At 45.7% G+C, this 13,144-nt stretch overlaps 1 protein-coding gene across 5 annotated transcripts in view; it reads right to left on the reverse strand.

Moving 5' to 3' along the window:
• The window catches only part of TRIM67 (tripartite motif containing 67), a 33,858-nt gene extending 21,072 nt beyond the window's left edge, over positions 1–12,786 (reverse strand). For 4 of the 5 annotated variants that reach the window (XM_088052918.1, XM_088052917.1, XM_005518667.2 and 1 more), the window contains exons 1-4: positions 11,866–12,786; positions 6,177–6,272; positions 2,207–2,329; positions 874–984 (exon numbers count right to left, since the gene is read on the reverse strand). In XM_088052918.1, coding sequence (XP_087909044.1) covers positions 874–984; positions 2,207–2,329; positions 6,177–6,272; positions 11,866–12,786 — 1,251 coding nt within the window. The remainder of the gene's footprint in view (positions 1–873; positions 985–2,206; positions 2,330–6,176; positions 6,273–11,865) is intronic. The other variant, XM_088052919.1, reaches the window with a different exon arrangement.
• Between the last annotated feature and the right edge of the window lie 358 nt (positions 12,787–13,144).

Raw genomic sequence — 13,144 nt, forward strand, 5'->3', positions numbered from 1 at the left:
GGCTAATTCTCATCCTGTTTGTTCTCATCCTCTGCTCTGACAGACCCCTGACACTCATGCATGCATGTGTGCAGGTCATTTTGTTTGATGTACCTTTCTTTTTAGGCAATAAATAAGGCAATAAAACTATTAGGACAAAGTAAAATAATTAACAAACGTATTAGAATCAATTAAGCAAAATAATTAATGGGAAAATAACACTGTTATGTTTTGTCTCATCAATAGACACTACCAGTGTATGCACCTAAGAAACAACATCCTGCAAATTAAGGCAATTATTGCCTAGGCCATATTTTACAAAGAGAAGGTACCTGGAGCTGCCACAGATCTTGATGCAACAGTCTCAGTTAAGCAAAGCTACATGCAAGCCCGTTCAGACTACCACAGACTAGATTTCCTTACAGGGGAGGTGTTGAAAGGACTTTTACATGGGAAAGCAAAGGGGAGAAGCACAAGGGGGAGAAGTACTACTCTGCTGAGTCGCTGACCGCTCCAAATTAATCAGAGAGCTCTGTGGGGCCCTGTGTTTGGTTTCTCAGGTGAGAATAAAATATTCTGCAAAAAGCTATCATTAACTGCTTAGCATCTTTCAGCTCAGAAGGAAGGGCTGGCAAAAGAAAAGACATCAGGAGTAAGGGGAGTGGTGTGACCACTAACTCCCCACCCACCTCAGTCAGAATGCAGCTGTTAAAGCCATCTCTTTGCTGGGACACTCATGCAGGCACCAGGCTCTCTGAGGTTTTAGACACTACTTACAGGAGTTAAGGTGAACCTGCCTTGGAGCTGGAAGGGGCTAATTAACAAAGCCACACATTTTTAGATTTAGCTTTAATGTATTTTTTTTTTCCTCCCAGAAATTAGGAAGAAAAATACCTGTAAAAACCCAGAGGGATCATTCTCTTTGATAACTTCTAGGCAGTATTCCATAAGCCCTGTTGACTGGCGTAGCTTCAGTGTACAGTGATTTATCTGGTCCCAAACAACCTGGAAAACAAACATCAGTGCAGTTCTATGACTGCCTCAGCTTGCAGTGAATTGTATAAAATTATTTCAGAAGAGACAAGGAATGGGAAAATGTGTTAAATCTATGCTTAATTTAGCTGCCATATGGCCATTGCCATATCTCCATCAGCTTCACTCACTTGCTCTGTATTGTAAATACTGATAATTAGCTTGGCAAAATGTTGTGCACAGGGAATCTCAATTTTCAGAGCAGATTAATTGCTCAAAGATTAGGCTTGCTTGGGGCAGAGAGGGAACAGAACATGTCTTTTCGTTTGCAGTGTTCACATTTCCAGTCACACTTTCACTAACATCTGAGCTTTCCCAAAGCCCCTCACTTTAGAGGAAAATTGCTGTAGTGGTTTCTCACAGATCATACCCTAATATTCTCTTCATTAAATCTGCTCTGCTTAAGAAGACATTGCTGGAATTAAGAAATAAAATACCTGCATTCCATTCTTACAAATTTTGGCCTTAATTCTGGTGCCACGTGGCTGTGGACTAGGTCTAATAGCACTGTGTTCTGTAGGACAACTTGTGACAGCAACAAACTGCAGGGTTTGCTGTGCTGTCAGCAGTATGTCCCAAGTGCTGGTTCTTGTTAAGCAAGCTGAATGCTGATCCCAGGTTGATTTTGTTAACTGATATGTTAGACAATCCACTTAGTTTTTTCCTTCTGTCTTAGATATTTTTAATGCAAATGGCATTATAGTACCTCAAAATCACATAAAGATCAGCATTTAAAAAATGTGTCTATTTAAAAATTTCTTGACTGCCACTTCATTCAACTATTTTAGATTTCTTCTTGCCATCTCCTCTTACTGCATTTCTTTAATAAATGTATTTCTGGAGGTGGCATACCTGAATTTAAACATTCAAGGAGGTATCAAAATCACAACTGTTTACTTGGGCAGAAGATCTCCCAACATCCAAACCACATACAGGTTTCACTGATAAGCACCTCTCAAAAGATAGCCCCAAACCATCAGATAAAGATTGATGTCCTGAATCAACAAACTGCTGAAGTATATCCAACATTCAATGTATGTAGGCACAGTTCCATTAAACTGCTGAACTGGAACCTGCTAAAGGACTTTAGAATTTGGTTACTAGGAGATTTCATGGTGTAAAGGGTTGGGGAACTTGACAGAACACACCAGGTATCTATCAGCAGCTGTGCTGAGCCGATGAGAGGAGTGCTCACCTTCAGCTTGTGCTCACGCTCCTTGGTGACCTTTGTGAGCAGTTTTGCCTTTTGCCGTGTTAACGCGTCAACCAAGGCATCGCACTGAGCCACAAGACAGGCTTCGTAATCCAACCCGTTCTCCTAGAACAAGGAGAGAGTCATACCCGTCAAAGAAAGCCTAGTTTGCAGCTTAAGCTATTGCTCATACCTGCTTTTCTGTTCAGGAAAGATCTCCTTTCAAGACCCTCAGCATTGTTGTTGCCTTTCTGATTTCATTACAGCTGTACCAGTAATAGCTGCATGCTATAAAATGAAACAGTAAGATGCCACGCCACAAATGGTCTCATTCAAAACCTTGATTTACCGGCGCTTTCTGGACAACAGATGTAGTACAACATATTGGAAATGCTAAATGTAACATACACAGTGCATACATACGTAAGAGGATTCTGCTCCAATCTGTTTTAATTATCCCACTGTAGCAACTTTGAAATCACTGGCTCTGTACCACAGCAATTAGAACAGAATTATGGACCAGAATCTGGTCTACTGGCTTATTACGAGGAAATTAATGAGGTACAAAGCCCTAAGGTTTGTGTATTTGAGTACTTTTTTAAAAATAGCTAGCACTTGGCAGCGGAGCTGTGTACTTGATTAGCTTTTAAAAAATGAGGCAAATTTCTATTCACATTATGGTAAACTTCTTTGCTAGGCAGAAACCAGCATGAGGTATAAAACACTGAGACTTCAGAAGGGTCTGGGAACAATTTAGCATTACATAAATCCCTGGAATTGCTGCTGTAGTACCCATTGAAAGGAAGACTCTCCCTCACCTCCTCTGCTCACGAGACTAGGAGGAGAAAACTTTCAAGCTCCTCTTCCAAGGAGATGTTTAGGTGTGCTATCAGCTTTCCTCCAAAATACCCCAATTAAAAAAAAAAAACCAAAAAACAAAAAAAATCATTAAATGTGAGAAGATTTTAAACATGTACTGAAGGACAAGCACCTTTTTGCTAAGCCATTGTACTCCCCTAACTCATTACTACCTCTTACTTCTTTTGCTTTTCTCTTATTTTCTACTCATTTGCTTTGTCTTCTTTGAGTTCAAAGTTTTCAGCACTGTACCCCCTTCCCTCACTGTGACCCATACATCTCGTTCTCCAGCTGATGGATGCAGGGTCAGTGTTCCCAGTGCTCCCCCACTGCAGTCCTAGACCTGCCAGCGAGATGTGGGCGAGGGTTTATCTGGTGGTGGGGAGACACCAGACGGCTCAGTTCCTGCTCACAGGTTTGTTTTAGACTCTTCCTGTTTGCATCTCTCCCTCCTCGGCTTGTATCACACCCAGCTCCCCCTTAAGCCCATTTCCATCCCGTTACTCTTGAAGTGCTGGCTTGTGCACAGAGCCTGAATCAGTCGGTGGCTGTAGTGCATCATTCCTCTCCTCATTTTCTGCTCACACATCAAGTGGGGTGTTTGGCGGTATGCCTCCTTCAAGTGAGAAAGTATGAAATTGTTACAGCAGATGGGAAAATGGGAAAATCGGATCATGACAGCAACAAGGAGGAGCAAGAAAGCAACAGGAGCAATGAGGAACAGGCAGAATTTGAAAAGACCAAGAGATATAAAAGTGACCTCAGAGGAGAGAAAGGCAGGAAAAAAGAGGGGGAAAACAACAGATCTGCAAAGCAGGGAAAAGTCGATTATGAATTTGCAAACTGCCCCAGGTAAGATAAAAGCCCAGTTCCTGGTAGCTGTGTAAAACTCAGAGAGGAGATAAAGGGTGTAGATGGCTGTCTGGTCTGCAGTGCATTGAGACAGGATAATAAAATGTACATATTGCTTGCTCCTTTGTGTAAAAGTATTACTAAAATACATTTTTGCTGAGGGGTAAATGTCCATATGAGAGTTGGCAACCATCAGTAAGATTTCTACTGTAAATAACCTGCTCTGAGATATGTGTGTCTGGCTATAAACCTATGCACAAAGGCTACATCTGCTCCCCGACAAAATAACAGTACAAGAACAGGGTTTTGTCCTAATGTCAAAAGGCACAGATGGGCTCATGACACATCTAAACCCTTTCCCCTCGAAGAGCGTGGCTGTACCAAAGCTGACCCAGGAGCATTCCCTGGTCTGCACAATCATCAAAGGCTGCTCGAACATCACACGAGAAGAGTGCAGTATGTCACGGGAGAAAACCATTCCAGGGAGTTCCTTAAGGGTTAAAGTGTGTGGGTGATCATCTTGGAGCCATGCCCCAGCCTTGTTTTTCTTAGGAATACAACGTGCAGCTGATTAGTCCTGCTGTTTTGGTTTGCTGAAATTCGGTGTTTCACTCGGGCTCAGGATGAAGATTGGCTCAGCACGTGAGGATCAGCTTTGTGCCCAGACTTAGCTAAATGTTAGAGGGTACTGCTGGATATAATTTCCTCTTCTGAGCTCTCCTCTAGCATTTTAAGCAATAAGCAGTATCAAATAAATGGCTTGGTCTTTTGATCCAACTGTAGCAGCTCCCTTATGCAGAGCAATTTGGCAGTGATTTTATTGAAACGCATTAAAGGATTTTACAGCATAGTCATAAATAGTCATAATAGGCCACTTCTAGGTTTCAGGAGGGAAAAACACATTTGTAATGGAGCTAGATGACTCAAGGAAGATTGGTGATAGACTATTGTTTTGGATGGGTTATCCCATCCTAAAATGGCTGTTCACACCTACAGGAAGAAGTGCTCTCTAGAGGTGCCTGTCTTTTCTCTTTGGATGGTGAAAAAAGTCTAAATGAGTAGACTAGCTGAGCTACATAACTGTTAAATGGGTAAGTCAGCTGAGAGAAACTTCACACTACAGCCAAAATACAGCACAGTACCAGTGTGCCAGTCAGTGGCTTTGCACAGGTTTCTTTCAGTTAAATGTCCTTCAATTTTACCAGTTTCTCATTTTGGTGCTCCCTTCCCCACACAGCCACAGAAGACTGTGAGAGTGGGAGTTAGGCTGCCCTGAGGCAACCCAAGAGCTCGGGCAGCTCTTGTGCTATAAATTCATCCTCTTGGGTTTTCAGCGGCACACTTTAATGATTAAATTATAAACTTCTTGAACTTCTGCTTTGGTTTTCTGTTGCTAACAAGAGCAGGACTTGTTGAAGAAAGATGAGCAAGCAGCAGAGTGGGCTACTAAAGAGCAGATGAAGCATATCCCATCACTGCAGAGCATTGCTGCAGCAGAAAATAAGTGTCCCCTCCTGGACACTGTGCAGCTCAAACTAGAGTGGCACATTTCCAGGAACAATCTGCAGGGTGAGAAGGACCTTGAGGATCATCTGTCCTCCAGCACTGATGAGTCTAAATTGGATTGAAATTAAGGCTTGTTTCATTTTGGGTTTGTGCCCTCAATTACTGCACTCACTATGAGCCCTTTTTCTGACTATTAAATCTGGACAATTACAGGCATGAAAATAACTTATGCTCCAATAAACGACACATTGATTTAGCAGCAATTACTTTTTTTTTTTAATAGAATATTCCTGTATATTTGAGTGTGTATAAGACATTCCCACAAGTACCCTAATAGGCAGGTTGACAGGATTTTTATCAGAAATTAGTGCATTTTTAGGAAATGTAAGATGAAAAGCTAGCAGTAAATTTTGAATGTGTTAAAATGAGAATTTATCCTAAGTTCAGAATTCAAGCAATTGCAGTCAGGGAGGAGCCTAGAAGCATGACTAATTGATTCAATCAAACACTAATCAGCACATCTCAGATGTCCAGTATTGAGTATCAGCTTCTTGCAACAAACAGCAAACAATCTAGAAGCTAAGAGGGGCTTGCAGGCATTATTTGATGAATAATTTTACCTAGCAAATCCATTCAAGAAAGGTCAGATGATTCCAGGAAAGATGAGAATAGCACAGGAGACAAAGTCATTAAATAAATTATTCACTCAGTTCTATTGATTACTGTATTATCAAAACAGATAATATTCTACAGTTACCTGGATCTGCTGCAATAAATTTTTCAGCTGAACCAAAAATTCTTTAGCTTCCTTTGCTTTATCTGAAACACCATTTAAAGCCTGAGACAGCTGTGCCTGCAAGTGAGAAAAAAAGAGGAGAAAAAAGAAAAAGTTAGTGATAAAATGCAAATGTTTTTCTTAGTAATCCTCAGATTTGATGATTAATAATGTGCTAAAAGGCTTACATGTATTTCTAATTCCACAAAGTGTTTGTGCTAGAAAAGAATAGTTAAGAAAGATTTTTACTGTAATCAGATTTAATGAGGGTGAAATATGCATGTGGGGGCAGTCAAGTATTGTGTCTGCACGTTCCACTTTATTGCAGCAACTTGGTAAGTCAAAACACCTCTTTGTAAGACAGCTACCCACATGTATAAGGAGGTAGTAGTCTTACACTTACACAGTAGCATCTGTCATGCTGAAAAATCCCCAAGTGCTTTCCAAAATGACACTTCTTCTTCATCCAAGTCTGAAATCTTTTTAAGTGTGGTGGATCCTACCAAACCTGAGATGCTCTAGGACTTTAGAGACAAATCTGCCTTCTCAGACTTCATAGTAATGTCCCTTTGGGGCTCCAGTTTCCCATGCTCCAACTCAACAAATGGGTGACTGTTTCTGCAAAAGTTAGAAAAAACCCTTCCTCTAACTTTTGATCAATAAGGCACATAGAATATGCCTTTTTTTAAGTCCACACCCTAGGCCTAACCTTCCCTTTCCCCAGCTAACACCTGAGATCTCCAAGCTGAACCAGAGGCTTGTCGATGAACTTCGAGGACAGGAAGGAAACTGTAGTTTTGCTCCTGGCAGACCCAGTGGTGTATTCTGGGGCTCCCAGTGCCCTGAGCTGGAGGACCATGGCTGTGAGAATGATTAACTCCCAGTCAACCCCAAGTCTGGAGATGGATCCCAATGGGATTCACTAAGTGTACTCAAAGAGCTGGCTGATGTCATTGTGAGGTTCTGCACGTGGGATGGAGCAACCCTGGACATACGTAAGACTGGGGAACAAGAGGCTGGAAAGTGGCCCCTTGAAAGCACATTAGTGCTAAATTCTAAATGAGGATGTGCTTTACAAAATTCATTTGTAACAAATGTAAAGGGAAGACACATTACTGTGCCTATTTCTCAACATTTGAATCTTTGCTATTTTCCTACACAAACTCTTGAAAACACAAAAAAACCCTGAAATGATGATGTTTGATATTAACAGTACGTGAGACCACAGAAGCAAACTCCAGGTCCATAAAAGAGTGTTTTCTGCCGGATCAGACAATCAGGACTTGAGGTCAGCTCTGCACAGGCTGATCATGTTTGCCAAAGCTTGAAGCCCATCTTTTTCAATCACACTTTATGCTCCACTCACAGAGCATAAAGTGAGCCTTTGATTTGTCAAGATGACACAGAACAAGGTGTAAGAAGCACATGACAAAGCAGCTGGGGTGTAAGCTGTGGATGCTAGCTTTGGAGCAGGCTGCAGGGAGCCTGCAGAAACTGCAGGCCCCATAGCTTTCTCAAGTCCAGCCTGAGAAAGTAGCCTGGGAAGTTTTAAGGAGGAATCAAAACAATTCTTAGAGACAGAAAACAGCCGTGCCAGGTGTTGTTTTCCTGCTCTTGTTTTCTTTGCAAGAGAAAGTCAGAGGGTGTTGTTCACCACTGACCAATGATGGTGATGTAGCAGTTTACTAACCAATAAGAGTTTCCTTTCTGTACTTTCCACGAACCAGTCTATAAAACAAGGCTGAAGCAATAAACTAAGGAATTCTCCTGTTCAGACTCCTTGAGAGTCTATGTCGTTCTTCTCACCGTTCCTAATTAGAACGACAGTAAGCAAAAAAGAAATAGGTGGCAGAAGCATTACATTCTCTGTCATTGACTGTCCTGACCAAATTGTCCCAGTGAGGCAAGGGTTCCTTTTTCTCAAATCAAAACCCATTGGTTGGTCCTGACAAAAGTAAAACTTCCACTTTCTCAACATCTGCCCCAGCTCTCAAATCATCTTGAAGTGCATTTCACCAGATCAGAAGAGACAAAAGCAGTATGTGGGCATCAGAGCAGCTGCAGAAAACCACCACAGACAAATTGTAAGCAGCATATATACCAGTGGCAATCAGCACAGCCACTCCTGGCTCCTGGCACACTCCCATCACAGAGAGCTGAAACAGAAACTCAGCCATGTCACTGTCTAAAGGGCTCATAAGCAAATTGATCTGTTCATTAAAACCCATGGCTGCATTAACTCAACTTCACCATGAAGCTGAATAGAAGACCAGATTCCCACTTGTGAAACCCACTTAGAGATAATAGCTTTGTTTTTCCAAGCATTTGTGAAAGATACCTTACAAATCAGAGGAATTTAGTCATGCACTTCTCATTAAAATCAAGTGGAGCTACATGACTAAACCCTCAGTAAACCAACCAAGCCATACAAAATGCCCTGCACACCCACAGCAATCTTTCATACCGCAGAAATATTTATTGTAAGCCGAACTGAGATGTAACAAGCTCCCTTGATTGGGACAATTAATAACTCCTGAAAAATGGTATTCCACCTGGTGTTATCTTTACTTTAAAACCTGGTCTCTGAACCAATAATGTGAGGGCTGGAGATGGATACCAAGTTTCTATTTCCGTCAATTACAGGAACACCGCGATCACAAGGGTAAGTAATTAAATCTAGATGGGCAGGGAAGACCTCTGATTTCAGAAAATGAACCAGATAATGGCCATGTCCTTTTTCAACCAAACAGCTCATGATCATTTGGCTTGCCTTCCCTCCATCTCTCTTTAGCAGGACTATTGATTAGATAAGCTTGTCCTGGTTTTGAATTCTCATAAAGCCGACACATTTTTGGAAACACAAGTCTTTAGGTCAGGAAATAAAAGCAGGCATGTGGACTCCCACACTTGCCTGCAACTCCTTGCCTGCCTGCCCTTCATACCCACCCAGCTGTGGATGTTTTCAGCATCTTGGTGCATGCCAATAGTTAATCCTTTAGAATGGGCAGAGCTGGAACGTGTCCCCCATCTTTCCTCATATTCATAGGTCTGAAGTCCTACCTAAACGTGATTACAGTACCACTGTACTTGCAAAGAGGACACGAAAGGATTAAACTTCAACGGGACTAAGAGTCATTTTTCTTAATGACCTTGAACTGCTGGTCCAGATGCACTTTTTAGGCAAGCGAATATAATGAAGTCCAGCTAAATCAGGGAATTTTCACAGATTTGTGCCACTGGAGCCTTGTATCTTTACACCAATTTTACTTTCTCTGTCAGAGAAGTTACACATAGCAGTGCAATGGGGAACCTGCATCACTAACAGGGGCCAAGCAGTCCAGCATAGCTTTGGTGTCAGCAGTACAGCTGGGGGTAAGCACACATTTCTTTGCGTGGTCTGCAGCACTGCCTGGACAAGGCTATACACTCTGTAATTTGCCACTAGGTCACTGTGTAAAGCCTAGACAAAGGAGGAGCCAAACAAAGGGCTAACACAAGGAAGGCTTCTTGTTCTAAGAACAAACCTTTCAGCTGCTTCTACCAGCTATGCCTGGAGCATCTGGAGAGAACTCATAAACCTTAAATCACGTTTGGCACACCAGTCAAGGTAAATAATTTATGGTTTGGCCAAAGTAACTGCAGGTAATAAACTTGTAGAAATTGCTGTATCAGAGAAGTATTTCTAAGCAGAAGTATCTAATTCCATAACAATTAATCTGAATGAATGCGAGCTGATGATTTAGGCTGCCTGGCTATACAATTCCATTATATTTATTTTGTGCCAAGCACATTTTTCTGGAAAATATAATATTCACAAGAGCATAATTTCAGAGTCCCCAATCACTTAATTTTGAGTGTTCCTTTTTGCTAGAATTTTGACATTGATTGAATATCCAAATCGAGAGAGAAGTCATGTTCTGTGACATATCAGTCACAGAAAAAAAAAAATGCAGTAAAAATACAAGCCAAAAGGATTTTTTTCAATATTTGACAGTAGGAAAAAAGAGAAAATTACTGATCCTGAACTTTGATTACACTGGACTGTAATGTTCCAAATAGCATCAAACAGTTTTAACTCATGATAGACGATAATACATCATAAGCTGATCTCTCATGCTCTCCAAAACATCAGCCACATTTGAACTGTGAACTCAGACCCTGCTTATCAAAACAATTCTGCTCAGAAGTGGATTCTGGGATATGGACAGCAGCTGCAGATGTTTAATCTGCTGCTTCTGGGCCAAGAGAGCTTCTCTGCACAAACACTTGTTTTAGGGAGTAATGATGGCTGAGCTGCTGGCAGAACATTCAAACTGAAACACCTCCAGAAGTTTGTCTTTCTTCTTGGCTGGATAAACAGTGCAGATCACCCCAAGGGGCAACTTCTTTGGATCTTACAATAGAAAGTCAATTTTTTGCCTTGCCAAATACCTCAGCCTGTCTTGTGCTCAACCACTCCATGGCTAAGGGGTGATGACACCAGTCTTGATTTTACCTTTCCTGCAGTATCTGAAAGGATCTCTCTGCGCTTTCTTTACTGCTAAATGCAACCAGAGAGTAAAAAGAAGGGAATCTTGTGGCCAGCTGAACTGGTCAAGTGCTCTTTGCACAGCTGTGGGAGAAGTCCTTTATCCCCTGTACAGCAGGAAGCTCCAAAGGATTGTCCTCAGCTCTCAGGAACTGAAATCCCCTCTGTACATTCATGTATTAACTAATCATTTTTCCAGGGTACACCACTCTCAGCAAGAAAGAACAAACTTCATACACGTTTTCAACTTCTAAGGCCACGTCTTGCTCTTTATTCACATGGTTGCAAAGCCTTATTTTTAGCAAGGAAAGCATGACCAAGTGACCCACCAGCTCCACCGGACCTCACTAAACCCCTGTGTAGCAAGCAAATGGCTCTGACCTCTCCACAGAGGAATCCAGGGAGGGGTAGGCAGCATCACTTGCAGGGAAGCATGAATCACACTGTGATAATATGTGAATCAGAAAAAGCTTGCCTCTAGTCCCCATCTACAACTCCTAATTTATCTTGGTGTCATGAAAGTCCCTCCAGCCATCCAGCTTCTTTGGGAATGGAGTGGGAGGAGACCTCATTAAGGCCCAGGAGAACACTCAGTGTCCATGATCATCTGTACCATGCTTTCTTGTCTAAAATATTTGGGTGGCTGTGAGCCACTCTCCCTCATTGACATACGGTTGTGGCAGCTTGCACTGAGTCCTGGATGAAAGGTAGATGGTGAAAAGACAGAACAACCACCCTGTCTCCTCACAGGTACCTGCTGCCACTGCCAGAGCATGATTGAGGACAGGATGACCAAGGACCCTGTGGAAGGCATACAAGTTAGTCAGATGGACTTGATAATTCCAGCTATCTGCCTGAGACCTGGATGAATTTCACTGGACAGGGTGAGGCCAACATGAGAGGGAGTCTGGGTTTTCCAACCCTGAGCAGAGGCTGCAGGGTCACCGGGAAGTCAGGAAGGGCCAAAAACCTAAGAGCACCATTCCAAAAGGAGAAAAGTCTGAGGGGACGATGGACACGAAGAGACTCATGTCCCACAAACTGCAACCCGCCATTGGGGCATTGGGGTCAACAAACCCCAGCACTGAGCATCAGCCCAGCTCTGGGCATCACCCCAGCTCCCAGCCGGCTGTCGGGACTCACCTTGTGCTGCTTCCACATGGCTCCCAGAGCCTTCACGTCGTGCTTGCCGTGCTTGCCCTCCTCCAAGCACTGGTAGCAGACGGGGCTGCGGCAGCTCACGCAGTACATGCTGTAGTTCTCCAGGTCGTGCTCGGCGCACGTCGGCAGCTTGCGGGCGGCGCCCGCCCCCTTCCCTCCGCCGCCGTCCCCGCCGCCGCCGGGGGCCCCCGGGTGTGCGGGCGGCGGGGCCAGGCGGTGCTTGGCGAAGGGCCCGCGGGCCGGGTGGCAGCGGAGCTGGCATGCGGAGCAGTACAGCACCTCGCACTGCTCGCACAGCACGGCGGCCGGCTCGGGCGGGCTGCGGTCGCACAGCTGGCACTTGGCGGCGGCGGCGGCGGCGGCGCGGCCCTGCTGGTAGCGCTGCACGATGGCCTCCAGCAGCCGGTTGCGCTGGAAGCCGCGGAGCCCGCGCTGGTCCAGGGACGCGCTCCGGTGGCACTGCGGGCAGGTGAGGGAGGAGCTGGCGGGGCCGGCGCCCCGCGGAGCCGCCGCCGCCCCCGGGGGAGCGGGCACCAGTGGCAGCACCCGCACGCCATTGGGGGACTTCAGGCTGGGGGTGTAGGAGCCGTAGCCGCTGGCGGTCTCGCTGTGCAGGCTCAGCTTGTCCGCGTGGTCCCCGCCGCCGCCGCCCGCCGCGCTCTCCGAGTCCAGGCAGGCGGTGGAGCCCGCGGCCGCTCCCTGCCCCGCTCCCGGCCCCGCTCCCGGCGCGGGGGGCGGCGCGGGGCCCCGAGAGTGGAGCAGGGGCGGCAGGTGCTGCTCGCTCTCCGGGGTCTGCACGGCGATGGTGCGGGCGCAGGGCAGGCAGACATTGTGCGAGCAGGGCAGGATGATGGGCTCCCGGAACAGCGAGCCGCACACCGGGCACTTCAGCTCTTCTTCCATGGCCGCGGCGCGGCTTTGTGCGCGGGATCCTCAGGCGGGCGGCGCGGGGGCGCCGCCGGCTCCCCCCATCCCCCGCGGCGCCCCCTCCGCCGCCTCCCTCCGCTCCGGGCGCCGGGGCGAGGCCGGGAGGGCTCCGGGCGCCGCCGCCGCCCCGCGCGGTTCAGCACCCGCCGCGGACAGACAGCTCCGCACGGCCGGGCCAGCGCCGGGGCCAGCGCCGGGGGAGCCGCCCGGCCGGCCCTGGCTGCTCGGGGCCGGGGAAAGGCTGCCCGGCGGCCGTGGCGCGGGAAGGGAGCGCGGTGGGACTGTTTTAACGTTGGTGGCATAGAGTAATAATATATGGGGAAGGGAGGCGGGG

Source organism: Pseudopodoces humilis, chromosome 3, assembly GCF_049639895.1.
Source record: "Pseudopodoces humilis isolate 2021_Gansu_Grassland_sample_001 chromosome 3, ASM4963989v1, whole genome shotgun sequence".
NCBI lineage: Eukaryota > Metazoa > Chordata > Aves > Passeriformes > Paridae > Pseudopodoces > Pseudopodoces humilis.